At 49.9% G+C, this 26,967-nt stretch overlaps 2 protein-coding genes across 3 annotated transcripts; both read left to right on the top strand.

The window, feature by feature from the left end:
- The first annotated feature begins 10,645 nt into the window (after nt 1-10,645).
- Nucleotides 10,646-16,690, top strand: Lrp10 (LDL receptor related protein 10). 2 transcript variants are annotated; one of them, XM_020162857.2, is made up of 8 exons: nt 10,646-11,267; nt 11,633-11,677; nt 11,789-11,812; nt 12,159-12,294; nt 13,684-13,874; nt 13,993-15,010; nt 15,327-15,456; nt 15,564-16,690. In XM_020162857.2, the coding sequence occupies exons 1-8, from the start codon at nt 11,228-11,230 to the stop codon at nt 16,149-16,151; spliced, it is 2,172 nt and encodes a 723-aa protein (XP_020018446.2). In that variant the 5' UTR covers nt 10,646-11,227; the 3' UTR covers nt 16,152-16,690. The 2 variants fall into 2 exon arrangements, with proteins under 2 accessions (XP_020018446.2, XP_020018447.2); XM_020162858.2 differs by lacking the exon at nt 11,789-11,812 and having other exon boundaries at nt 10,647-11,267.
- A 145-nt stretch (nt 16,691-16,835) lies between these two features.
- Nucleotides 16,836-25,853, top strand: Rem2 (RRAD and GEM like GTPase 2). Its single transcript, XM_020162859.2, has 5 exons — nt 16,836-22,210; nt 23,375-23,716; nt 23,949-24,022; nt 24,697-24,904; nt 25,287-25,853. Exons 1-5 carry the CDS (start codon nt 22,108-22,110, stop codon nt 25,580-25,582), a joined length of 1,023 nt encoding a protein of 340 aa, XP_020018448.1. The 5' UTR covers nt 16,836-22,107; the 3' UTR covers nt 25,583-25,853.
- Nucleotides 25,854-26,967: the final 1,114 nt, after the last annotated feature.

Genomic DNA, 26,967 nt, shown 5'->3' with positions numbered 1-26,967 from the left:
CCCAGCAGGAAGACCCCTTAACCCCTCCAAATCCTTTTTCTTTTTAGTACTGGAGCTTGAACTCAGGGTCTACACCTTGAGCCACTCCTTCACTCTTTTTTTGTGATGGGTTTTTGCAAGATAGGGGCTCACGAACTATTTGCCTGGGTTGGCTTCAAACCACAATCCTCCTTATCTCTGTCTCCTGAGTAGCTAGGATTACAGGTGTGGACCACTGGCACCAGGCTCCCAAACCCTTTTAAACTCAATGTCAGATGTCCTTAAACTCTCTCCTCCACTCTACTGACCTGAGCTCCGGAGGTTCCCCACCCTCAACCCATCCCTGAGCAAGTGGAGGAAAGCTGGGGAACGGCTCTAGAGAAACACCCACCTCACTCCGGCTGGGCCCACCCCACTTTATAGTGGAGACTGCTCGCAGGGTTTGCAGGGTGGTAGCGCCCCCTTGTGCTGGGGGATTGGGACTGCAAGCCGGACCTGGGGAACGGAGAGAAGCAGGGCCAAAGCCAGCCAAGGATGCCACCAGCCAGCCCGCCCATCCCTTCCCCCTTTCCCTTTCCATGTTTCCGCCCTTGACACCTGTACTTAAAGGGGTGGGACGCTGGGCGAGACAGGCAGACAAGCCATTCTTAGCTTTTCAGCTGCAGCTAGGAAAACGTCAGAGTTTCCGTCTGCTTTCCCCGTGCGGGGGTTGCTGGGCAGCGCTCGCTTACTCCGGGAAGGGACTGGGAGCAGAGGGTCCGCGGGAGGGAGCCAGGGAGGCTTTTCTGCCCCCTCGCCTCCGAGCTCCTCTGAGTTGTCACACTGCCCCCCAGTGGATGCTCAAACACCTATCACTCCAAGATGCCTGTCCCCTGGGCCCCAGGTTGGGGGAGTCCAGGTGAGACTCTTCTAGACTGCAGAATGCTACCACATTCTGATCTCCCCCTGAGCAAGGTAAACAGACCTTGTGTCCCCTTTATCTAAGAGTGGAACATTTCTGTGCCACTTCCCTGAGGCCTTGGAGATCACCATGTCTCATGGGGGCCTCTTGCCTGCACCTGTCCAATGTGGTCCAAGTCTCACATTTATAAAGGTCTCTAGATTTCTAGCTTTGTAATTAAAACAGCATTCCTGTAGGTATCTTGTGAGTGGAACTATATTATTGCGTCGTTTGTGCTAACATTTTTCATTTGTTAAGTATAAACATTTTAAATATACCAAGTATTTTAAAATACATCTTAGGATTTCTCAATCTTGTAATACACCAGAGGTTCAAAAGCTGGACATGATGGAGATCATTAGTAAATCTGGGAAGGGTGCCAGGGCCATCAGAGGTTGAATTGTATCTTATTCTCTTCCCAAGAACAGACTAGCTCCAGGGTCTTCAACCAGGCCTCCCCCTCAAATACAGCTCTCTCCTGGATACGGCATAATTTTCCTCCATTTTTTCCTATTCTCTCAATCCAGAGTTTTTTTTGGGGGGGGGTGTTTGAGACAGTCTGACAGTGATAGTTTGGCTGGCCTCAGACTTCCCATCCTCCAGTCTCAGCCTCCCAAGAGCACAGATTACTCTAATGAGCCACCATGCCCGGGTTCTTTTTTAATTCAACCTCTACATCTGCATCACAAACCCCAGCATTTACTGAAACTCTTTCCTGAAAGGCCTTCCTGACTTCCCTTTCCCCCTCCCTTCTTTCCGTTCCAGGGATTTTCCTTTCCTCTAATTTCTTTGGCCTCATTTTAGCACCTAACACAATTTGCTCCAGGAAGCTCCCTTTGCCCTTGTCTTCTGTGACATTAGTCATCCTGATACCCATGAGTCTCAGAATTGTCAAGGAGCACTGAAGGCCTGGACAGATGTCTATTTATTTATGTATCCATTTATTTATTTTTGGTGGGACTGGGGTTTGTACTTAGGGTTTCATGTTTGCAAAGCACTCTATCACTTGAGCCACACCTCTAACTCCATTTTGCTCTGGTTATTTTGCAGATGGGTTTTCATGAACTGTTTGCCTAGGCTGGTCTCAATCTTCCTGATCTCAACCTCAGAGTAGCTAGGATTATAGGCGTGAGCCACCAGCCACTGGTGCTGGCTGAAGTGTCCCTTTATATCAGCCCAAGCCTTTAGCTTCTACACCTTAGCAAGCAAGGAGTTTCCTTGTCTTTAAAGTACAACTAATAATATGAAGGGTAGTTGAGTGGACTAAAAGACAAACCTAAGTGATGCCTAGGACCAGCAGTCACTCATTCATTCATTCAACAAGCATTTCTTGAGCTACAAGTGCCAGACATTGTTTTGGGTTCTGAAGTTCTAATAGTAGACAACTAGATCCCTGGCCCTACTTACATTCTTGTGAGTACAGCAGGCAGCAAATGTGATAAATTAGTAAAACATGTGGGATATTGGACAGTGATAAGTACTAAGGTGAAATATTAATTGAAGAAGGGAGATAGAACATGTTGAAGATGTAAATGTGAGAGTGTAGCCGGGGAAGACCCCACTTAGCAAACTTCCCTCCCCCCAGCTATGAGGGAACAAGCCATGGGATTCCCAGGAAGAAGAACATTACAAACAAAAGGAACAGCAAATGCCAGGACCCCGAGGTGAGAGCATGGTTGCATGGCTGGAACAGAATGAGCAAGGAAGAGTAGTAGGAGAGGAGACTAGGCAGGTTACAGGGCAAGATCCCATGAGGCTTTGCAAGTCAATGTAAAGATTTTGGCCAAGCCAGGTGTGAGGTGATACATCTTTAATCCCAGCTACTTGAGAGGCAGAGACAGGAGGATCCATGAGGTCAAGCCTGGCCTTGGCAAAAGTTATTGAGACCCTATATCAACAACAAAATACAAAACAAAAGGGCTGAGAGCACTTGCCTAGCAAGCATGAAGCCCTGAATTCAAATACAAGTACCTCCAAAAAGGATAAAAGGGAGGGGGACCCTCTGTGGATGTGACTCAAATGGTAGAGCACTTGCCTAACAAGCAAGAGACCCTAGGTTCAATCCCCAGCACCACAAAAAATAAAAAAGAGGAAAGCTAATTCATCTCCCTTGAATGTGGCTGGACTTGGTGACTTCTTTCTAATAAAATCTAGCTGAAGTGACACCATGTGACTTCCAAGAATAATAAAAAATAAAAGACTTGTGTTTTTCACTTTGTTGTCTTTGGGATCACTCATTTGGGAGAGCTAGCTGCCATGCCGTGGGACACTCAAGAAACCTGATAGAACCAAGTGCAGACTACAAGTTCACACCTGTAATCCCAGCTACTCTGGAGTAGGAGGATTGAGGTCAGAGGCTGGCTCTGCACAAAAATGGAAGACCTGCCCTCAAAAACAGTCTGGAGGCCTGGCTTAAGTAGTTAAAGGACTGCCTAACAAGTATAAAGCCCTGAGTTCAAACCTCAGTAAGGTCAAAATAAATGAATAAAAATAAATAAATGCCCTATAGAGAGGTCCACAGGTCAGAGACAAAGGCTCCCACCAACAGCCAGAAGGAACTTGCCAGGCACAGGAGACAGCCATAGCCATCTTGGAGGCAGGTCCTCCAGCCCCATTCCAGCCTCCAGGTGACTGCTGCTGCGGCCAGCACCTTGACTACAATCAAAGGAGAGACCCTGAGCCAGGATCATCAAGGGAAGTCAAACGAACAGTGAAATAAGAAATATTTATTTTATTTCTTAAACGTCTAACATGTGGGGTAATTTGTCATCCAGCAATAACCAGTATAGATTTGGGCACTGGAAGCAGGGTGCTTCTGTGACAAACACCTAAAATGTAAAAGTGACTTTGGAAGGAAGCCAAGAGCACAAGTTGGAAAGACTGTGCAGTCAGTGAAAATCTAAAATGCCTTAAGAGACTATTAGAGGAACCATGATGGTCTTTTTGTTTTGTTTTGTTTTTGTTTTTGTTTTCCTTTTTTTTTTATTGTTTTATTATTCATATGTGCATACAAGGCTTAGGTCATTTCTCCCCCCTGCCCCCACCCCCTCATGATGGTCTTAAAGAGCCAGCCTTAAAGGAAAGTAAGGAGGTATTTTTGAAAGTGGAAGGAAAAGGACCCATATTATGGAGCAAGTTCAGCAGTAGTGGCAGCCTGTAGTAATGTGGAAAGTAGAAAATGCAGTTAATGAGTGGGAAATCTAGCTGAGGAGATTGTCAGCTAGAGGGTTGAAGGTGATACCTGAGTCAAGTGTGAGAGGAGGGAGAAAGCTAGGGGAAGTATTATTTGAAAGGATCCAGGAGAAGGAAACAGAAATTGTTGAATTTTAAAATTCTCAACCTCTCCAGATAGCAAATTATGCTAAAATTTTTAAAATGGCTCTGGGCAAACATAAAATCCAGGTACTCTCAGGACAACACAGTATCAAGATGAAACCAAGACTGACTATGGCATCCTTTGTTAAGATCTCAGAAGGATCCATGGTGATGCTCAGGAAATCATTTGGATAGCCAGGCACGGTGGTGCACACCTGTAATTCCAGCTACGGAGGAGGCAGGAGAATCATAAATTCGAAGCCGGCCTGGGCAACTTAGAGAGACCTTGTCAAACTAGACTTAAAAAACTGCCTAGCAAACACAAGGCCCTGAGTTCAACCCCCAGTACCATCAAAAATAAATACACTTTAAAAAGAACTGGAGATGTGGCTCAGAGGTACAGTGTGTGCTTTGGATGCATGAGATACTGAATTCAATTCCCAGCACCACAAAAAGAAAAACCAAAAACAAAACAAAACAAAAAAACGCTGAGTGATCTCAGAGGAAGCCCAAGGGAGAGAATCATTTACTTTTTATTTTTTGGTGGGACTGGGGTTTGAACTCAGGGCTTCAAACTTGCAAAGCAGGTGCTCTACTGCTTGAGTCACACCTCCAGTCCATTTTATTCTTGTTATTTTGGAGATGGGTCTAGCAAACTATTTGTCTGGACTGGTCTCAGTCCTCCTGATCACAGCTCCCTAAGTAGCTAGGATTACAGGTGTGAATCGCTGGTGCCTGCTGAGAATCATTTATCTTGAAGAAATTTGTGGACATGACTTTTTGTCTAATGGAGTGAGCCCCCCTGCCAATACAATCCACTGGAGATCCACAAAAGTTTTAAGAGAATTATATTGGCAGAAATATTACCAGTTTGGATTGAAAGGGGCACAGATGATACAAAATGAGAAACGCCTTGGACCTCCAAGCTTCTACAACAAAAAACAGACTGAGAAAACCACAGCTGGAAGAATAGGTTATCTTTATAGAAAAGGAAACGGTTACCAGGAGGGTGGGCAATAAAAAAGCCCATACTTGGAGCCAAGAGCTATAGGAAATTATGCTCAGGCCTTGAGTTCTTATTTTGTTTTCGTTTTTTGGCAGTACTGGGACTTGAATTCAGGGCCTCACATTTGCTAGGCAAGCACTCTACCACTTGAGCCACTCCACCAGTGCAGGCCTTGAGTTCTAATCAAGGAATGGCCAACTTGTACCTTGCTGGATTTTAGAGTTTCCAGTAAGTCCTTTGTATAGCCATTTCTCCCTTTGTTTTCTTTTCATGGGGCTGGAGTTTGAACTCAGGGCCTCACAATTGCTAGGCAGGCGCTGTTACCACTGGATCACTTCATCAGCCCTTTTTTGTATTGGGTATGTTCAAGATAGGGTCTCGAGAACTATTTGCTCGGGCTGGCCTCAAACCTCAGTCCTCCTGATCTCTGCCTCCTGAGTAGCTAGGATTACAGGCATGAGCCAGTGATGTCCAGCCATTTCTCCCTTTTTTGAATAGGAATAACAAAAAGGATCCTCCTCTTTCACAGTGGTTTGTAGAAATTATCCCATGCTTGTCCTGCATTCCACCATTGTATGTTGGTGAGGGGTGCAGGGAATATAACTTCCCTCTTTAGTTCAAAGGTCTCAGACCAACAAGAGCTGTACCCAAGGACCTAGTCAAGAGGAGCTTCTTCTGTAACAGGATGTTACAAAATGCTTTGCTTTGTTTCTTTCCTTGGCAGCACTGGGTTTTGAACTCAGGGCCTCAGCTTGTTAGGCAGGCCCTCAGACCACTTGAGCCACTCTCCCAGCTCTTTTTTGTGATGGGTTTTTTCAAGATAGGGTCTTCCTGATCTCTGTTTCCTGATCACAGATTCAAGCCACCAGTGCCCTGCTCTGGGACTGTTTTAAATAACAAGATTATGGACTTCAAGCTGATATGATAATGGGATAGATTTTTGGGTACCTCAGTAGGGCAGAGGAAGATAGAACATGGACTATGTGGTAGGCAGCCTTCAGGATGGACCCCCACAATGATTCGTACCTCTTCATGTCTGTGCTCTTAGGTGCACAGGGCTCACCTGCATAACTAAAGGGATATTGCAGAAATGACGGAGTGTGATTTGGAGACGAGGTGAGAAAAGCATTGTTGCTTCCACTCTGCTCTCTCTTGGATTCCTCTTCCTGGGAGAAGCCAGCTGTCATGTCACGAGAACACTAACGTAGTCTGTGAAGGTGATCACGTGGAAAGGGACCAATTCTTCCTGCAAACAGCCAAAACCTACTTGCCAAGCATGTAAGTGAGCCATCTGGAGGCAGATCTTCCAGCCTCAGTCAAGCCTTTGGAGGACTGCTTCAGAGTCACCCGCTAAGCTTCTTTTTTATTTCTGACCCTCAAAACTTGAGAGAAAATAACTGTTCATAGTTTTAAGAAACTAAGTTTTGAGTTAACCACAACAGTATTAATCCTAGTATCATCATCCCCATTTCATACAGGGAAAACTCAGACATAGAGAGCAAAAAAGCTTGCTGGGCGCTGCGCTGCCGGTGGCTCACACCTATTATCCTAGCTACTCAGGAGGCAGAGATCAGGAGGATCAAGGTTCAAAGCCAGCCTGGGCAAATAGTTCAAGAGACCTTGTCTCAAAAAAAAAAAAAAAACACACAAAAAAAAGGCTGGTGGAGTGGCGCAAGGCGTAAGCCCTGAGTTCAAGCCTCAGTACTGCAAAAAAATAAAAAAGCTTGCTAATGTCACCTAGCTAATAAATGGCAGTACTGGAATTCAAGCCCAGGCAGGATGACCCCAGAGTTCAGGACTGCTCCTCCCTGCTATTTCTTCTCCAACTCCTGTGCTCCTTCTGACTTGGCCTCCCGGCTCCTGCTCCTGCTGGGACTACAGACAAGCATCACCATGCGTTGCTAGTATGTTAGTTTTCATGCAACTGCACCATGTTCTTCATTCACATGCATTTATTTTTTTTTAATTTTTATTTTATTCATATGTGCATACAATGTTTGGGTCATTTCTCCCCCCTTCCCCCCGTCCCCTCCCTTACCCCCTCTTACCCTTCACTACCCAGCAGAAACTATTTTGCCCTTATCTCTAATTTTGTTGAAGAGAGAGTATAAGCAATAATAGGAAGGACCAAGGGTTTTTGCTAGTTGAGATAAGGATAGCTATACAGGGAGTTGACTCGCATTGATTTCCTGTGCATGTGTGTTGTTACCTTCTAAGTTAATTCTTCTCAAACTAACCTTTTCTCTAGCTCCTGGTCCCCTTCTCCTATTGGCCTCAGTTGCTTTAAAGTATCTGCTTTAGTTCCTCTGTGTTGAGGGCAACAAATGCTATCTAGTTTTTTAGGTGTCTTACTTATCCTCATACCTCTCTTGTGTGCTCTCGCTTTATCATGTGTTTAAATCCAATTGAAATCTCTAATTATTCATTATACAAACAACAGTCAATTTCCTTCTATAATATGGTGTTTTTAGCTGAAGGGTAGGATTTTGCATTTTTTTAAATCTCTTCTGTCGTTGTAGATACTTTGGATCCATCATTCTTGGTTGTCAAAATCTTTGCAGTCCTTATTTTGTTTCCAATTACAACTCACATCATCTTAACATCTGATTAACTCACAGTCTACATCTTCTTTCTGATAAGTACTTTTCTGTATGTTGCCTGGGACTCTCCAGATTTGATGTGTTTACAATGAATATATACTTCAACCTGAAACTGCTAGTTTTACTATCACTCAGCCCATATTTTCCTGCTGGCCTGAATCCAGATAGTCTAAGTTTATGGTACTTCCTAAGCAATACTTCCAAAAAAAGAGAATGATGTCAGAATGATATGTCTAGTTTTGGCAAACTGTGCCAGGTTCTAGTGATGCTCACCTCTGTGGGTCAGGAGCTAGGCAGGAAAAGAGCCCATGCTAGACAGAAGAAACTTAACAGAGAAATAATCACAAATACTGCGAAACTGCTAAAAACAAAAAGGAGATGGTGGGTAGCTGAGACATTAACTACAAAGGAAGTTGGAGGAGAAAAGAAAGGAGGTGGTGTTCCAGAGCCTAGAGGCCCAGCTACCCCAGGAAAGCTGGAACCATGGACAACACACAGTTCCTGCTGGACACAGAGCTGAAGCAGGGAGACAGGACACACCCTGGACCCTCCTTCCCGTCCCTGCCAGTCTCCCCACTAGTGCCTCCCTGATAGCTGAACCTAGACTAAAGTCACTCTGCAAGGGAGTCTGGGAAATGTAGTTTAGACAAAGAGGCAGAAAAAATCTGAAATCAGACAGGTGAATGATTGGCCCATTACCTCTTTCCCTTTTTGCATATTTACAATCCATCTGTTTTATAATCTATTCTAGAAATTAGCCAGGTGTTAAAGTCTTGCTCTGAAGATTCTAGAATCTTCCATGTTTAACAGCAAAGACTCTGATCCAGACAGCATGACTCAAGACTTGGCTCTTGTACATGTTTGATCTTGAGCAAGTTATCCAAACTGTAGGTTACTCAGTTTCCTCAATTATAAAATGAGGCCGAAAATAACACCTACTTCCTAGGAGTGTAGTCAGCATCAAATGACATAATACATGTGAAGATCTCTGACCAGTACCTAGCATAGGGTGAGTACTCTGTAAAAGCACTAAAAAAATGTAAATTAGATGTCATCATTCTGAAAATTAAATACCTGTCCACTTTCTATTATTTCATCATTTACAGGTTGAGTATCTCTTATCTGAAATGCATAGGACCAACCATAAGTATTTCAGATTTTTTTTTTTTTTGGTGGTACTAGAGTTTGAACTCAGGGCCCCCACCCTGAGCCACTCCACCAGCCCTTTTTTGTGAAGGGCTTTTTCGAGATAGGGTCTTGCAAACTATTTGCCCGATCTTTCTGATCTCTGCCTCCTGAGTAGCCAGGATTACAGGCATGAGTCACCGGAGCCCAACTAGTGTTTCAGATTTTTTTTGAGAATTTGCATAAACATAATGGGATCTTGAGGATAGGACCCATACAAATAGCCGGAGGTGAGGATAGGACACCTTATGTAAATAGCCTGCAGGTAATTTTATACAATATTTTAAATTAATTTTATACAAATATTTTGGAGCGAAACAAAATTTCATGGTACAGAATTTTCCACTTATGATATCATGTTAATGCTCAAAAAAACTTGAGGATTTTGAAAGCATTTCAGATTCGAATTTGATGCTTGAGCTATACTAGATCTTGGACAAAATACTGAACTTCTTCACACCTGCATTTTCTACCTGTATCTCCTTCACAGCGTTGTTGACAGGATTAAATGAGCAAACACTGGCAAAGTATTTACTATGTATGCCGTAGTACTTACTTAGGTATCAGCCTATAATGTGGAAAATGCGCAAAAAGCGTTTGCAATTAGTTGTTACTGTTTATTAACATTACCTATCTGTGCCACAGGAAATGGGTAACCTCAAGCCCACAAAAATTAGAAATATTTCCTGTGACTGATAGTAAGAGCTGTGATCAACTATGGAGCACTTCTTGGAGCCGGTAGTTTGCTCAGTGCTCAACTGGCATTGTCTCCCTAAATGTTCACAACAGCCTTAAGGGGGAGTTGCACTAGTCTAAACCTCATTTTATAATTGACACACGCGGAGAGGTTGAGTAATTTCTCCAGGTCACATAGCCAGCAAGTGAAGAAGACACACTTAGTATGTATTTACCATTTATTTTTATTATTTATTTTGGTGGGGCACTGACGCTACCGCTTGAGCCACTTCACCAGCCCTTTTTTATGATGGGTTTTTTCGAGATGGGGGGGCGGGTCTCGTGAACTATTTCCCCGGGGTTGGCTTCGAACCGCGATCCTCCCGATCTCCGCTCTCTGCCTCCTGAGCAGCTAGGCGTGAGCCACCGGCGCCCGGCTGTGTTTACCATTTATTGAGTTCTAACTGAGTCTCCGGAAGACAGAAGCTCCGCGGGGACAAAGGTAAACAGTCTAGGCCCCAGCGTCGCATATGGGAAGTGCCAGTTTCCTGAGAAGGCGCGGGGCGGGGCGGGGGCGGGAATGGTGAATAAACACACATTGTAACAAATAGCTCCAATGCCGTGTGGTCATTTCTACAATGAAGGCTCACTACCAGAAGTGCTACTGGATATCAAGACACTGGAACAAGAAAAAGTGCTGAGAGCTTAAGGATGCAATGAAAGACACTGCAGTTATGGAATAAGCAGACGTCCTTTGACAGCCTTGTTACCAACGTGTCCTGTAACAAAAAGCGTTACACCCAAAGGACCTAGCAGAGCAGGGTTAAAAGTGGAACCCGAGCTGCCAGTCAAGGGCGGGTCTGGCAAGTCGAGGCAGAGCCGGAAAGGGGTTAAGGCGATCGGGTGGGCGGGGCCCGCACGTGATTGGCAGGGGTGGGACCAGGCTCGTCACCCGCGCGCTCCCTCCGCCCGGCTGCTCCAAGTCGGGGCAGGCTGGGGTACGGCCGGGGCCGGGACCGGGACGCCGCGCGCAGCCGCCTCTCCCCCGCCCCCGCTTCCCTGTCGCCTTCGCGGGCTGGACGCGCAGGGGAAGTTGAGGAGCGCCCGGGCCAGCTCAGAGGGACTGACAGTCGGCAAAGTTTGACCCGAAGAGGAAGTGGCCGAAAGCCCCGGCAGGTGGCGGCCAGGCCTGGACAGGGACGCTCGCGGCCTGCGGGCCGGCGGTAGACGAGGGCGCACCCCAGCACTCGGCCCGGGCCGCGTCTCGGGGCATCGGGAGCCGGCCCCGGGACAGGACGCGCGGGGACGGCCGGAGAAAACAACTCTGAAGTTGGCGAGAGGCACCGCCCCGGCTCCTGGGCGGCCGCCGCCTCCCCGCCCCCAGCCCTGGCATCCCGAGCGCGGGGCGAGCCTGAGCCATGCAGCCCCCGCGGGGCGGCGGCACCGGGGAGCCTGGACGCCGCTGGCTCCCCACTGGGTAGACGACAGAAGCTCCGGGACCCTTCCTGCACCTCCGGGCGGCCCAGGATGCTGCCGGCCATCCTCCTCCTCCTCCTCTTCCTCCCGGGTAAGAACCGAGGCCAGACTTCCCAGCCGGCACCCCGCCCCCAAGGCCGTCACTAGACCCAGCCGCCCTAAACTCCCTTCTATGCGACCCCAGATCCCGCCCTGCTGCGCGTGTCCCCGAGCCCCTGCCGCGGTCGGTCCCCAGCCGCGCCGCTCAGCCATCGTCCTCGCTCCGGCTTTCCCACATCGCCCTGTCAACCCCATAGGCCCTGCTGGCGGACCTTCCTTCGAGGTCACCTACCGCAGCCGCCTCTTACCCCTTCCTGTAAACTGCCCGGAAGTCCCAGATGAGCTTCCTTCTCGAGTTGTTCAGGTGAGGAAAACTCCTTGGAGACTCACTCTCGCCCTTTCTCGCTCTCCCTTTAGGAGGCGCTCTGGCCCATGCAGACCGGATCATCTTCCCAAATCCCGGTGAGTACAGGGGCTCTACTGGCTTGGGGCACACAAGAGGAAGACTGTACTCTGAATTCCATGAGACCTAACATAGTTTTAGAATGGAGACCATCTATTTTTATTTTACAGATGGGAAACTGAAGCCCATTGTAGGTACTCACCTGGTACTTGCTGTGTACCATTTCCTTTCTTCGTGGAATATCCTTGCTTGGTCTCCCTAACTAGCATATAACCTTCCTGAGGGTAGAGACAGTATTTCCTGCTCCTCCTGGCCCAGTGGTTGGCACACAGTCAACCTCAACATTGTTTGTGATACTAATATTTATGATGAAGCTATGAAGAGTGTGGAGAGGAAGAGAAGGGTCAGTGAGCTCTAATTGGGGGACTTGGGTGTAGGGAGGACCTCCTGTCCTTCTGGAAGGCCTTGGAAGCCATACAGCTGGGGAAGAATGGGATGTTAAGGGGCTCTGTACCAGTATACCTGCCTTCCTCCCTCCAGCTTGTGAGGCACCCCCAGCAGTTCTCTTGGAAGTGCAGGGCACCTTACAGAGGCCCCTGGGACGAGATAGCCGCAACTTCCCTGCCAACTGCACCTGGCTTATCCTGGGCAGCAAGGAGCAGACTGTGACCATCAGGTGAGAAGCAAGACAAGACTCCATTCCTGTCCCTCCCCTGCCCCTTGTCCTTCCACTGTGGAAGTCTTCAGAGATCACTTCTCCCTGGAATTTCCATCTTTGACAACAGGAGAAGAGTAGAATCTGACTTGACCTGTCTGCCTTAAAAGATTGGTTTGTTCTGGGCCAGACATGGTAAATTGGAGCAGGGCTGGGGTGGACATTTAGCTTTAGGTCCTGCACATTCCAAAGGACCATGGTCACCATCACTTTAGAAGTGGTCTAGACTCAGATAGGACTGTTCTGAGCACTCTTCAATCCTTTTTCCATAGCCCTGCTTGAGATTCAAAACTACTCTTTCTTTGTTTTTTGGTGGTGGGGTGAGGGTACAGCGGTTTGAACTCAGGGCCTTATGGTTGCTAGGCAGGTGCTCTACTACTTGAGCCACTCTGCCAGCCCTCAAAGCTACTCTTTAATCAGCTTAGAACCTTCCTCAGGACTGAGTGAAGCTCAGTGGTACAGCACTTGCCTAACATGTGTAAGCCCTGGGTTCGATCCCTAGCACCACAAAACAAAACAAAACTTTCCCAGATCTTTTTTTGGTTGGTTAGTTTTTGGTTTTTTTGAGACATGGTGTCACCATGTAACCCAGGCTGGCCATAAACTCTTGATCCTCTTGTTTTAGCGTCCCAAATGCTGGAATTACAGGGATGTAATCCATCTTTCCTCTTTTTCCTTTTTTTTTTTTCTCTCAGTGCTGGGATGCAATCCAGGGCCTGACACATGCTAGTCAAGCACTGTATCACTGAACAACACCCCTACCCACCCCCCCAGTGCCATATCTGTTAAACATTCTGAGTTTGCCTCAGGCTCTTCTGACCTTGGGTCATGGGATTGGAGCCCATGTTAAGTATCTGGTTATTTGCCTTACACAGTTCACTTGGTATGAATTTACCCAAAAAGGGGGATACACAGGGAGAAGCCACTTGAGGGAGAGGCTGTCAGGGCAGAAGGGTCAGCATGCCATGGAGATCTCCGGTCTTGCCTCCTGGCACCAGGGGTTGGTAAGTCCTGGTTAATTGAACTATATGATAGAGTCTCAGTTACTGCTGGCACCATACTTGGGTGACAGTGCTGCCACAACTGGAAAGCAATAAACCCGTTCTTAACTTAATCTCTGAATAATACAAGCAAGTCTTCCAAAGGGCTCTAGGATGTGTGTCTCTTGTGGCCTCCTGGTGCCACTGGCCTGGGATTGACTTTCCCCAAAAGGATTTGTCTGAATTTTCATTTGGCTCTTCAGATAATGGGTGTGCAGGTTTGTGATTCTTGGGATAGAAAGGACCTGGCAGCACTGAGGGAGGAGGAAACCCACAGTAGTCCATGTCCTGTTCTCCTCTATCACCGTAGGTTCCAGAAGCTGCACCTGGCCTGTGGCTCAGAGCGCTTAATTCTACGCTCCCCTCTCCAGCCACTGATCTCCCTATGTGAAGCACCTGCCAGCCCTCTGCAGCTTCCAGGGGGCAATGTCACCATCACCTACAGCTATGCAGGGGCCAGAGCACCCATGGGCCAGGGCTTTCTACTGTCTTACAACCAAGGTAGGCTGGACAGGAGTGTCCAAGCATTCCTTAGAGGATGCAGCGGAAGCCTCAGGGCAGAGGGAAGGTTCCCGAGGGCTCTGGGGCCTCACAGTCCCTCTCCGTGATGCTTCTGCAGATTGGCTGATGTGCCTGCAAGAAGAGTTTCAGTGTCTGAACCACCGCTGTATACCTGCAGCGCAGCGTTGTGATGGGGTCGATGCCTGTGGTGATGGCTCCGATGAAGTAGGTTGCAGCTCAGATCCATTCCCTAGCCTGACCCCAGCACTCGTCCCCACCCTTCCCTGCAATCTCACCTTGGAGGACTTCTATGGGGTCTTCTCCTCTCCTGGATACTCACATCTGGCCTCAGTTTCCCACCCCCAGTCCTGCCTGTGGCTGCTGGATCCCCATGATGGCCGGCGGCTGGCGGTGCGCTTCACAGCTCTGGACTTGGGCTATGGCGATGCAGTGCATGTGTATGATGGTGCCGGGCCCCCCGAGACCCCAAGGCTACTACGAAGTCTCACGCACTTCAGCAATGGCAAAGCTGTCACTGTGGAGACGCTGTCTGGCCAGGCTGTTGTGGCCTACCACACAGTGGCTTGGAGCAATGGTCGGGGCTTCAATGCTACCTACCACGTGCGGGGCTACTGCTTGCCTTGGGACCGACCCTGCGGCTTGGGCTCTGGCCTGGGGGCTGGAGAAAGCCCAGGTGAGCGCTGCTACAGTGAGGCACAGCGCTGCGATGGCTCCTGGGACTGTGCTGATGGCACAGATGAGGAGGACTGCCCCGGCTGCCCAGCTGGACACTTCCCCTGTGGAGCTCCCGGCACCCCTGGTGCCACAGCCTGCTACCTGCCTGCTGACCGCTGCAACTACCAGACATTCTGTGCTGATGGGGCAGATGAGAGACGCTGCCGGCACTGCCAGCCTGGCAACTTCCGATGCCGGGATGAGAAGTGTGTGTACGAGACGTGGGTGTGCGATGGGCAGCCAGACTGTGCCGACGGCAGTGATGAGTGGGATTGCTCCTACGCCCTGCCCCGCAAGGTCATCACAGCCGCAGTCATCGGCAGCCTAGTGTGCGGCCTGCTGCTGGTCATCGCCCTGGGCTGCACCTGCAAGCTCTATGCCATTCGTACCCAGGAGTACAGGTCAGTGAGAGTGAGGCTGGCTGAAGGAGAGCGGGACTGAGGGTGGAATGGGATCTGTGCAGTTGCAGGAGACCATGATAGTGCTCCCTGTTGGGGAGAAGTTCTTGTGACCAGCTTGTTGAATGGCTCTTGGAAGGACAGGTCTAGCTCCTGAAAGCAATCTCAAGGAAGGAGAGGACATCAAATGACCTTTAGACAAGTGATGGCATAGGTCAGCTGACCTGGCCTGGATGTGGAGGGAAGAGGCCTGTCCAGGCTAGGGCAGGCTGCCCTGGCTGGGACCCACCAGTGACTAAGTAGCCTTCATTCCTTCCAGCATCTTTGCACCTCTCTCCCGGATGGAGGCCGAGATCGTGCAGCAACAGGCACCCCCTTCCTATGGGCAACTCATTGCCCAGGGTGCCATTCCACCTGTAGAAGACTTCCCTACAGAGAACCCTAGTGATGTAAGTCATTCCCTCTGACCTTAGCACCTCCTGGGGCCGGCTCTACAGTGGCTCCTTCACTCAGCTACCTGGCCCCTGACTCTGATGTCTGCCTCCTTTCCTTGCAGAACTCTGTGCTGGGCAACCTGCGTTCTTTGCTACAGATCTTGCGCCAGGACATGACTCCAGGGGGTGCCTCAGGTGGCCGCCGCCGCCAGCGGGGCCGTTCAGTGCGTCGACTGGTTCGCCGGCTCCGCCGCTGGGGCCTGCTTCCTCGAGCAAATCCCCCAGCCCGGGCCTCTGAAACCAGACCGCAGGTCACACCTGCTGCTGCTCCCCTTGAGGCCCTGGATGGTAGCACAGGTCCAGCCCATGAGGGTGGTGCAGCAGGTGGGCAGGAAGGGGAGCAGGCCCCTCCACTGCCTGTCAAGTCCCCATTCCCACCTGCCAGCACATCTTCAGCCCTCCCTACTATGTCTGAAGCCCAAGGGCCACTACCCTCAGTGCCCCTAGAGCCATCACTATTGTCTGGAGTGGTGCAGGTCCTGCGAGGCCGCCTCCTGCCCAACCTGTGGTCCCCAGGACCAACCTGGACCCCTCCTGGACCCAACATGGCAGTCCTGGCTCCAGAGGATGAGGATGATGTGCTGCTAATGCCACTGGCTGAGCCAGGGGTCTGGGTGGTCGAGGCAGAGGATGAGCCACTGCTTGCTTGACAGCAACCTGGCTTCCCTTGGGGCTCTAGTCAAAGTGGCACAACCTTGGCTCAGCTTCTCTGTTGATCTGTGTAGTGGCTAGAAAGTTAGGTGTTCCTCAGGCAGGGACAGGGCTCTTTATTAGCCCCCTCTGTATATGGCCAGAATCACAGTCCCACACCACCACCCTCTCCCCATCCCACCACTATCCAGGTGGCTTTAAAAAATGTAAAGTTCTTAAAGGGTCATAGGCCTGGACACTCCATACGTGCCAAACCCTACCCAAAAGTGACCTTAAGAACCAGAATGCCAGTAGACTGGAGACCCCCCAGCCCCTAAATGGAGGTTTTGGGCAGGGTCTGAGGTTTTGCCAACCTCTATCCCCAAAGTCCCAGCTCACAAGGGCTTATGTCCCATAGCTAGGTCATTGCCCAGGAAATCAAAATTAAAAAATAAAAGGAGTGTGGCCCCATGGTAGAGTGCTTGCCTAGCATTCATGAGGCCCTGGGTTCAACCCCCAGCACCACAAAAATATAAAATAAAGGAATCCTAAATTTTAACATTTTGCAAATTAGATGTGAGCCTGAACTCTGCCTTTGCCCATCTCCAGTTATGCTCACCTTACCTTGATCTTCCTTGTAGAGAGGCCTTGGGTCAGCCCTGCTGCCCTCTTCTTAGTCTTTCAACCACTCCTGATTTTTATACTGCTCAGAAGGTAAGAAAATTCAGGGAACCCTAAGGACCAACCCTGTCCTCCAGTCACTGCTGGGGCCTAGCCCTAGAGTGGCTGACACCAGAGGTAAGCCACCTCCCTCTTTATTAGCAGCAGGCTAGAAGTTGGGGAGCAGGTTGGTCCCTACAGCCAGGAAGGCTCCCATTTATGAAGTAGTGTCAGCACAGATCACAGGAGCAGACTGTCCCTGGAGGATCAGTCTCCTGCCCTCCACCCCCACCAGGCACTTAACAGTCTGTCCTTTGCAAGACAGATGAACTCTCAGCCCAGCCCCCTCAAAGCTGGCAAAGATTAGTTGAGGGAAAAGTAACATTCAGAATATGAAAGTGCTAGCATCACCACGGCCAAATCCAAGAGGTCTCCTTGGAAGAGGGCCCAAAATAAATTCTTAAGAATGCTGTCAGGGGCTGGCAGAGTGCCTCAAGTGGTAGAGCTCCTGCCTAGCAAGCGTGAGGCCCTGAGTTCAAACCCCAGTACTGCAAAAAAAAAAAAAAAAAAAGTGATGTATAAAAAAAAAAAGTGAATTCTAGACAGGACAAGCAAATTAGACATGAGGATTTGCTAGATCCTGACCTGGGAAAATGGCCCTAGAGCACAAGCAGTGGATGGAGCCAAAGAGCTGCGAGAGTAAGGAGGAGGAATGATGTGTGAGAACTGTTTGAAAGGAAAATCCACACGATGCAGAAAGAGCTTGTTGGAGGGAGCAAAGTTGAGGCATTTCCTAACAGATCCAGTCCCCTGGGAACTGGTCCCCCTCAGGTTCTCCCCTTCTGCCTGGGCTAGCCTATTCTCACCCCTGTGGTGATGGGGCCCTGTAGATTACACCCTGTCAGCATCCTCACACCAGTAGGAATTACACAGTTCCCCTCTTCTAGTGAACAAGAGCCTGAGGAACAATCCGAGATGTGAGCCTGTGTGTAGTCTTGGGCTCCTTTAACTCAACACCCTCAGGGATTGAGGAAGGGCCTCCAGAGAGCCTGGCTCTTGCTTGGAGTTCTCCCTTAGGCCCTCCTCAAATGCAGTCTCTAGACCCCCACACGGAGCTCAGTAAAAACAGTGAAACAGGGTTGTGGTTTCTCCTTCCCCATCTCCTGGTCTTTGCTGTCTTCCTTGCTCTTCTCTCTGTCCACAGCAACAAAAGCCTGATACCTTCATCTGTTGGCCTGTTCCAAACCTTTTCCCTCCTAGAGGGATATGCAAACTTGAAAGTGGACAAAGAGTTAAGGTAAAAGTGCTCCTGATGTTGGAATGCTAGAGGGAGGACTTCAGGGCAGAGTTCACTAGGGAGGCCTGTGTGCTTACGTAAGTTTCTCTAGGTGCTGGGTGTGTGCTCTGTGAGGTGCAAGCAGTAACACTACTTTTGTCGGCCACAGGGAAGCCCCAGGTTGGTGGGGAAGGGGAATTGACCTCTTTGTACAGTAGGTGAGACAGGGGGTCTTGCCCAAGTGAAGGTGGGAGATTGAGAACAGTCACTCAAATTTTCCTCCACCAGGGCCCAAGAAAAGAGAAACAAAGTGTGTTAGCTTTCCAGACTGTAACAAATACCTGAGACAATCAATTTATAAAGAAAAAAGAGCTATTTGGTCTTACAGTTTGGGGTGTTCTTACTCCCTGATCGGTAGGCCCTATTGCTTTGGGGTCAGGGCTCCACATCATGGTGGGAGCTCAAGGCATAACAAAACCATTCATTACACAGTGCAAAAGGGAGAGAGGAAGACCAGAGTCCCACAATGCCCTCTGAGGGCACAGGACTTAAAACCTCCCACTAAGTCCTGCCTCCTCAGAGTGCCAGGTGGCACCTGGATTTTTGAGAGACATTCCAGATTCAAACAATACTATCAGTCAACTTAAAATCCTGTCAAGGTAGACACTGCAGCCAGGCGCCAGTGGCTCACATCTGTAAATCCTAGCTACGCGGGTCAGAGATCCAGGAGGATCACGGTTCAAAAACCCCATCATTAAAAAGGACTGGTGAAGTGACTCAAGGTGTAGTCCCTCAGTTCAGATTCCAATACGGCATTAAAAAAAAAAAACAACACAAAAAGAGTTGGTGGAGTGGCTCAAGCAGCAGGGTACCTGTGCCTAGCAAGCATGAGGCCCTGAGTTCAAATCCCAGTACTACAAAAAAAGAAAAAAGCACTATCCAAGGTGCCCAGTGTCAGGCGTGTTGGACCCCTTGTTCAGGGGGTTTAGGTGTACTCAACATAATTGTTTTCAGGATCAGGCTATGAATCAGTTTGAGATATCAGAAGGTACCGTTAAGAAAAATTTGGAACCTACAGGAAGATCCAGGCAACCACACAGCCTGAGGCTGTGGGAACACCAAGTTGTGCTAGAGTTGGGCTCCTGCTGATGCCAGGTCCTTTCTCCAAGTGATTAATGCTCAAAACAACACTGTGCCATGGGCCTCATCAACCCACCTCACAGGTTCAGAATTAAGATCCCGCTTGATTTGGTTCCAAGTCTTAGGCCACTACCCCAAGGGACTTCCCATTCCTGAGAGTGCTGGCCATGGATAAGTACACTGCAGAAGACCATTTCTTGCCTCTTATTAGCAGGAGGAGGGAGGTTTGTTCAAGCAAAACCCAGTGTGTTCCTGTGGCCACAGCTAGATTGAGGGAGACAGAAGTGATCGTAGACAACTTGTTGGGGTCTACAGCCCCTGACTCACTCCTACTGGTATCAGATTAATCCAACCACCCAAGTAAGTTTTCCAGATGCGTAAAGCTCGCTTTTTTTCCCCTTTGTGTGCGAGTGTGTGTGTGAAACAGGACCTCGTTATGTGTTCCAGGCTGCATTACAGGCATGCATCACCATACTGGACTCCTTTATCATCTAAAACTTAAAAAACAACTCATTTTTGAAGGAAATTATTCTAAAAATTCATCTTGGGGCCTCTATAATCCCAACACTCAGGAGACTGAGGCAAGAAGATTGTGAGTTTGATGCTAGCTTGGACTTACATACATAGTGAGACCCTATCTTAAAAAAAAAAAAACAGTACCACCACAAAAAAGTTACACCATCCTTAGCAGATCTGCAATATAATATAAAATTTTCTGAATAGTAAAGGGTCTTTCATGGAAACCAATGGCTCCTCTGTACCAATGTCTTTAGAAATGGTAACCAAGTTTTAACTCTGGAAAACCAGACACCTGTAGTTCAGACCTATAATCCTAGCTACTTGGGGGGCTGAGATTGGGATGATTGAGGTTCCAGACCAGCCCAGACAAAGAATTTGTGAGACCCCCCATCTCCAAAAAGTTACCAGAGCAAAATAAACTGGAGGTATGGTTCAAGCAGTAGAGGGCCTGCTTTGCAAGTGCAAAGCCCTGAGCTCAAACCAAAATAAAAGTCCCACCAAAAAAAAAAAAAACAAAAGTTGTAACTGTGGTAAGGAGGGGCTTTTTGTCTTATGCTAAATCATCTAGACCCCTTTTTAAATGCTTATGATTGCTTTAAATTTTTTTCTTCTTTTTTGTGGCAGCACTGGAGTTTGAACTCAGGGCTTCATGTTTGCTAAGCAGGCACGCTTACCACTTGAGCCACTCTGCTAGCCCTTTCTTGTGGTGAGTTTTTTTGAGATAGAGTCTCTTGAACTGTTTGCCAGCAGCTGGCTTCAGACTGCAATCCTCCTGATCTCTGCCTTCTGAGTAGCTAGGATTATAGGCATGAGCCACTAGTGCCCAGTTTTAAAAGTTTTTGTGAGGGCTGAAGGCATGGTTAAAGCGGCAGAGTGCCTGCCTAACAAGCTTGAGGCTCTGAGTTCAAACCCCAGTATGGCAAAAGAAATGTGTTTGTGAGCCTGCCGCCTTGGCACCAAGCTGTCAAGGGTCACTTGCTGCTCTAATGTGCTTCTAGTCAACTACTGTAGGAACACCTATAGATGGTTAAAGTTGTGGATAAAATAAGGGTGAGCAGTGCCTGATTGAGGACTGAAGACGATCTAGAAAGTGTATTAGTTTAGCTGCTGAGTCCTTTCTGCTTCAAGATCCTGTTCTGTAGTTGCCCCCTAGATAAATAAATGTCACTATAAATTATTCCCAAGTTTCCTACTTGCCTCTTCCATTTGGAGATATCCACTGATGGCAAAATGTATTGTTCCCAATAATAGACTGTTGAAATCTTTAAGAAAAACAATCTTTGACCCTGGAAACATCTAGGTGGTGATCCTGGTGACCCCTTCATGATTGGTTTGGGGACAGGCCACTCACCTACCACTCTTGAGCCTTGTAGTAATGAAGAGGAAAGTAGATAATGCAGGAAAAGTGCCTAGCAAACTACCTGGGTGCCTAGCAAACTACTACAGGGTGAAGCAGGGGAGAGGGGATCAGAATGTATGTCTGGGTGCATAGGGTATCTGGAAGGACAAGAGTGGGGACCAGAAGGGAATAGGGCAGAAAAGGGACAGTAGCAAAGCTCCCTGCCTTGGCTTTGCACAGAGTTAAACATGTCTGTCGTGGGTCAGCTTTGTCTGTCTCTTAAGGTCTCCTGCTGCTGGGTGGGCCTAATGGGGAAGAAGAGGTGGTGAAGGAGTCCTCACAATGGTTTCCACCTACCTGAACTTGGCAAAATGAAGTTGCTCAAACAAAGCAGCTTTCCTGCCACAGAGGCCCCACTGCCTGGGGGCCCGGCTGAAAAATGGTACTTTTGTGACTCTTAGCCCAGAAGAGGCTGGGTGGAGGGGACAGTGATTGGGTGGCCATCTCTTTGTCTCTGCATCTCTTGGCCTATTTCTGTCTTTGAGATGAGCTTTTAAGTCTTTCTGCCCCCATCCCTCTTTTTAGCCACTGAGTACAGCTCTGGGATAGGGGCTAAAAATTGAGATAAATGACATAGTCCTGGATTTTGGAGTAAGAGACCTCTGGCTCCCCTGGGTCCCTGCCTCCTGCCACCTTCAGCTCCCCAACCTACAGAAACCCCATTCCCTTCCACACCACCTTTTTCAACCCGTCTCTTCCGCCCCTCTGACTTTGTCCTGTCATGCCTTAACCACGATCCACAGTATGCTCCCAGTGGGAAGTGACACAAAGAAAAGGGAGGGGGGCAGAAGGAGGGAATCCCGCTGACATCACTGCTCATTAGCATGTGTGACCTCATCAGGGGGTGGGACAATTTCCCCAGGTGTCTTGGGGGGGAGAGGGTTTGTGGGGAGGGTGGTATTTAAAGGGGAAAGCTGACAGTGCTGTTGAGTGAGGGAGCCGGTGCTGCGAGCTGCTGGGCTGCACTCACACACGCACACTGATGCACACGGACCTCGACACCGACATGGACACGGACACTGAAACCACAGCACTTTGTTCCTCCGGCAGCCGCCAGGCCTCCCCACCAGGGACACCCATACCAGGTGAGGGCTAACCTGAACGGTTCCGGCTGGAACCATGGGGGTGGGAGCTTGAGCTTTAATGCTGAGGTCAGTACTAGGGGTTTAATCAGCAATAGCGGTAAAACAAGTCAGGAAGTAGAAAAGACCTCTGTTCATATAAGGTCCAGGCTGGCTAGGGTAGAATGGGAGAGCTGCCCAGATGCCCCCTCCCCCATCACCAGCAGGGCTTTCCTTAAGAAACTGGTACCCAGCCCCTCAGTCAGACTCATTCCCAACGGGCTGGGACAGACAAGAGGGAAGGAGAGAAAGAAAGGGGCAGCCCACAAGCCTGGGAATCACAAGCCAGGAGCTACCCTGGGGACCTGTTTTAAGGGTTTCTTCTGGCTCCTCGAGGCCCTGGCTGCCAGCCAGGTATTGATCCTGCACTATTTACAGCTTCTCTCCAGCCCCCTTTGTTGTGTCTGTTGTTCTCTAGTTACCCTGGCCCTTACATGATCACTCTCCCTCTCTCACACACAATCTCCACCTCAAATTCTCCATGAACACAAAATTCTCTTGCTGTCACAGGGACAGCCTGGGATGCAAGTCTCACCCACAACCATGCACTGGGGAATACTCACCTACTGGGGCCATAGGAAGCAGAAAACACAAATAGACTGCACACACATCATCTTATAAAGCCCTGGGAACAGGCCCCACCAACAAAGTTTTTGACTCTACCAGAACCTATTCCCCTGAACCTGGGAAGCAGCTTCAGCTTCTTATTCCTTCTGCCCCTCCCCAGTTTGGGCATCATCAGTGCACCAAGCAGCAGGAGGCAGGGCCCCTTGAAGGAAAGAGGGGCAGCATCCCCTCAGCCCCCTGGGCCAGAGGCCTAGTCTAGGGGTGTGCCTGTGTCAGCGTGAGTGGGTGTGTGAGCCTGCGCACAGGTGCCTCCTCTGCATGGGACATGTTTTGAAACCATTGTGGCTAAGACCACAATGGAAAGCCATCATGTGCGCTCCATGGAAGTTCACCAGTTCAGGCTTCTGAGGGACTTTAGGTTGAGCCAAAGATTCTGAGTTCCTCCTGGGTCATTACCTGGGTGTGGCTAGGCCTCTAACTAACGCTGGAGCAGCCTGATTTAAGCCCTCTGCAGATGGCTGGATATATCCCCCTCATGCCGCCTTTTCTTTGCCCCTCTAGAAGCAGATGCTACACTTCTGAAGAAGCCAGAGAAACTGTTGGCAGGGCTGGGCCAGAGAGGGCCACCCCCTGCCCCAGGGGTTCCCAAACGAAGAGGCAGTATGCCTGTGCCCTATAAGCACCAGCTGCGGCGGGCACAAGCTGTAGATGAACTTGACTGGCCACCTCAGGCCTCATCCTCTGACTCTTCTGACTCCTTGGGCTCAGGGGAGGCAGCCCCTGCCCAAAAGGATGGCATCTTCAAGGTCATGCTGGTGGGAGAAAGTGGAGTGGGCAAGAGTACCCTCGCAGGCACCTTCGGCGGTCTCCAAGGAGACAGTGCTCATGAGCCAGAGAACTCAGGTATCTGGGGAAGCCCTGCAAGGGCTGAGGGGATTCTGGGGTCATAGTCAGGGATGAAAGTGATCTTGGCATGAGCAGCCCCTAGAGAACAAACATATCTCTTCAGTGCTTTCTGTGGCCTCCCTGGAGGATGTTCCCTGGTGCTGGAATCTGAGGTGCTCCTGGTTATCAGGTCTCATAATTGTGGGGAACTTCCTAATGGGCTTCATTCCCTCTCTCTATTTCCCAACAGAGGACACCTATGAGAGACGTATCATGGTGGATAAAGAGGAAGTGACTTTAGTTGTTTATGACATCTGGGAACAGGTGAGGACTAAAATGTGGCTGTGACCAGGTGATGAAGCTGGAAGAACAGGGGAAGGGCAGTCTGGTGGGACTGCAGGCCCTGGTGTCACCATGCAGTGGAGCCTGACTTTTCATTTGCACCACCTCTGAGAGCAAAGGCCCACATCAGTGAGCACGCCATGGCCCATGGCTGGAAGAGCCACTGTTTTTTTCAGGATCTTCTGACCCAAAGGAAAATTAGGATCTGAATTTGACAAACACTGCAGCTTCCAGTCAGTCCGGAAACCCAAATTCTGTAGCTTCAGAGAATGAAGTGCAGAAAAAAAAGCTCAGGGCTCTGGAATATCAAGGAAGGGGAAAAGTGAGAACTTCTTGAACATGAGGTTACTATGTGTAAATGAGAGGCCAAATTACACACTCTTGAATAGCATTCTTTTCAGATTCAGGAGAGATGAATAAGCATAAGGTTAACCTAATAGGACCCTATGTCCCCTGCCCTCCCATGTGGGGCTCACATTACTAACTTCTTCCTCCTCCACAAACACACCCTGGGTGTGGAGATTCTGCCATTAACTAGCTTGCTGTCCCAAGCAGGCTTCCCCCTCACAGTCGGATTCATGTTTGAGATCCAGGTGCTGGGCAGAGTCTCCCATGCTTCCAGCCCTAACAATCCATGGCTCTCTGCTCATCTGCAGGGAGACGCTGGGGGGTGGCTGCGGGACCACTGCCTTCAGACGGGGGACGCGTTTCTCATCGTCTTCTCAGTCACCGATCGACGAAGCTTCTCCAAAGTTCCAGAGACCTTACTTCGGCTCCGGGCTGGGAGGCCCCATCACGACCTACCTGTCATCCTCGTTGGAAACAAGAGTGACCTGGCCCGCTCCCGGGAGGTATCACTGGAGGGTGTGTATCCTGAACCAGTTCCATACTTGAGATGCAAGGGGCCGCTTTCCCTTCCCGGTCACCTCTTCACCATAAGGCCTTTTTTATCCTCAGGGATGCACGAACTCACTAGCATTTAGCCTCAGGCTAAAGGCAGAGTCCCACTTCCCACACCTAGAGCCCTACGGATCCTTTGTCTTCCCTCGACCTCACCTCTCTTCCAAGACCCCCTGCTCCCTCCCCCTTCGCAACTCTGCCGCCCCACCTCAGGATCCCAGCCGAGTCCACTGAGTTGCGATTGGTAACTCCAGCCCTCTGCATATCTCACCGGGCCCTGCGCAGGCCCACCCTTGCCCGGGCCCAGTGCTGCCCAGCGGGCGCCTGAGCCTGTTCCTTCCTGCAGAGGGCCGCCACCTGGCCGGGACGCTGAGCTGCAAGCACATCGAGACGTCGGCCGCGCTGCACCACAACACGCGGGAGCTCTTCGAGGGCGCCGTGCGCCAGATCCGGCTGCGGCGGGGCCGGGGCCGTGCCGGGGGCCAGCGGCCCGAGCCGGGCAGCCCCGAGGGCCCCGCGCCGCCCGCGCGCCGCGAGAGCCTCACCAAGAAGGCCAAGCGCTTCCTCGCCAACTTGGTGCCGCGCAACGCCAAGTTCTTCAAGCAGCGCTCCAGGTCGTGTCACGACCTCTCTGTGCTCTGAGCCGCGGTCGCCATGGCCACTGCAGTCGCCATGGCCACCGCACCCTCCGCTCGTCCCCCTCGCCCCGCCCCCGTCCGGCTTCCTTTGTGGAGGCCGTCTAGGAAACCAAAAACTCCCAGGATGCCCTGGTGTGATCGGGAGGAGGGGCCGGTGGGCGTCACCTCCACCCCAGCCACCGCGGGTCCTCTGGACAGCTCGCGGCCAGGGGGCGTCTGGAAGGCGCGGACGCGACCTCGGGGGGATGCGCGCTGCGGTTAGGGGCGGGGCGGGGCAGGAAGGAAAACAGGTCTGCAAGGTATTTTGTTTTTTAGTTAGCTCGCGCTTGGCCACTTCTCCCGTAAAGAGACTCTAAAAACTAGAACTGGAAAAGTGCTTTGTAGACTCCTGGACGGAGTTGACATCCTTTGTACTCTGAACATGCCTCACCTTCAAGTGGGTCTTAAAGGTAAAAACACGGAGACCCAGAGACTTTCGAAACTATTCTGGCTCCTGTCTGTCGCACTGGTCCACTTTGCCCTTAAGAAGTTCTTAAAGGCAAGGGCCTGGAAGCGCTATTCTTGAGTTTGGAATCAATGGTTTACCATGCCGCCACGGCACTTCCCCTTTAAGGTTATTAAAGGGAAGGTGTGGACAGACGTTCTGCCTTTACATTGCCAGAATGTAGAGCTGAGCAGTGGCAACCCTTTTGGCCAGGGCCCAGAAGGCACCAGTAAGGGGCCACCTCTTCCCCTTCCAATAAACAATTTTTCTATTGCCATCTGTTCACGTTGGCTTTCTGTCCTTGGATATGAATGGGAACTGCTGTCACAGACAAAACTCAGGAGCCCGGAGAAACAAGAAACTAAATCTCTAGGGAAACCTTGGAACTCACTTGGTCCTGGGGATGGTCCATTTCAAGGGGGTGATGGGCCCTTAAAGATAATCCGGTCCACTCCACTTTCCAGTGGGAAAACAGACCTGGAGAAAAGCAGGGACCTGCTAGAAAAATTTAGCGACTTAGTGATACAGTGGGACCAAGTGTGGAGACTATGAGCCCCAGAGCGACTCAACTTTTGATTTGGGCTGGTTCAAGGTGGAGGCCATGCCCACCAGGATGCCCATTGGCTGCTGCATGATAGGGTCTGCCTGCACTTCCCCTGGCGGAGCCCTACAGTCCCAGCTGTCACCTGCAAAGCCCTGTGAGTACTGAAACTGTCACTGCCTCTCCTGGGGACACCCACGCCTGCTGCTGCCTGAGCCATGAATTTGAACAAAGGGAGCAGAGACAGCAGCTCTCGTCACCCCTAGACATACAATACAGCTACCTGAGGGCCTGAGGGCAGCCTCCCAGAACTTCATGGAAAGAGATAGGAGGTGTTTCCTGAGTCCTTACATTTGGGGAAGAG

Source organism: Castor canadensis, chromosome 3, assembly GCF_047511655.1.
Source record: "Castor canadensis chromosome 3, mCasCan1.hap1v2, whole genome shotgun sequence".
NCBI classification, from domain to species: Eukaryota; Metazoa; Chordata; class Mammalia; order Rodentia; family Castoridae; genus Castor; species Castor canadensis.
Note: the sequence above shows the minus strand (reverse complement) of the source record. Positions and strands in the feature narration are given on the sequence as shown.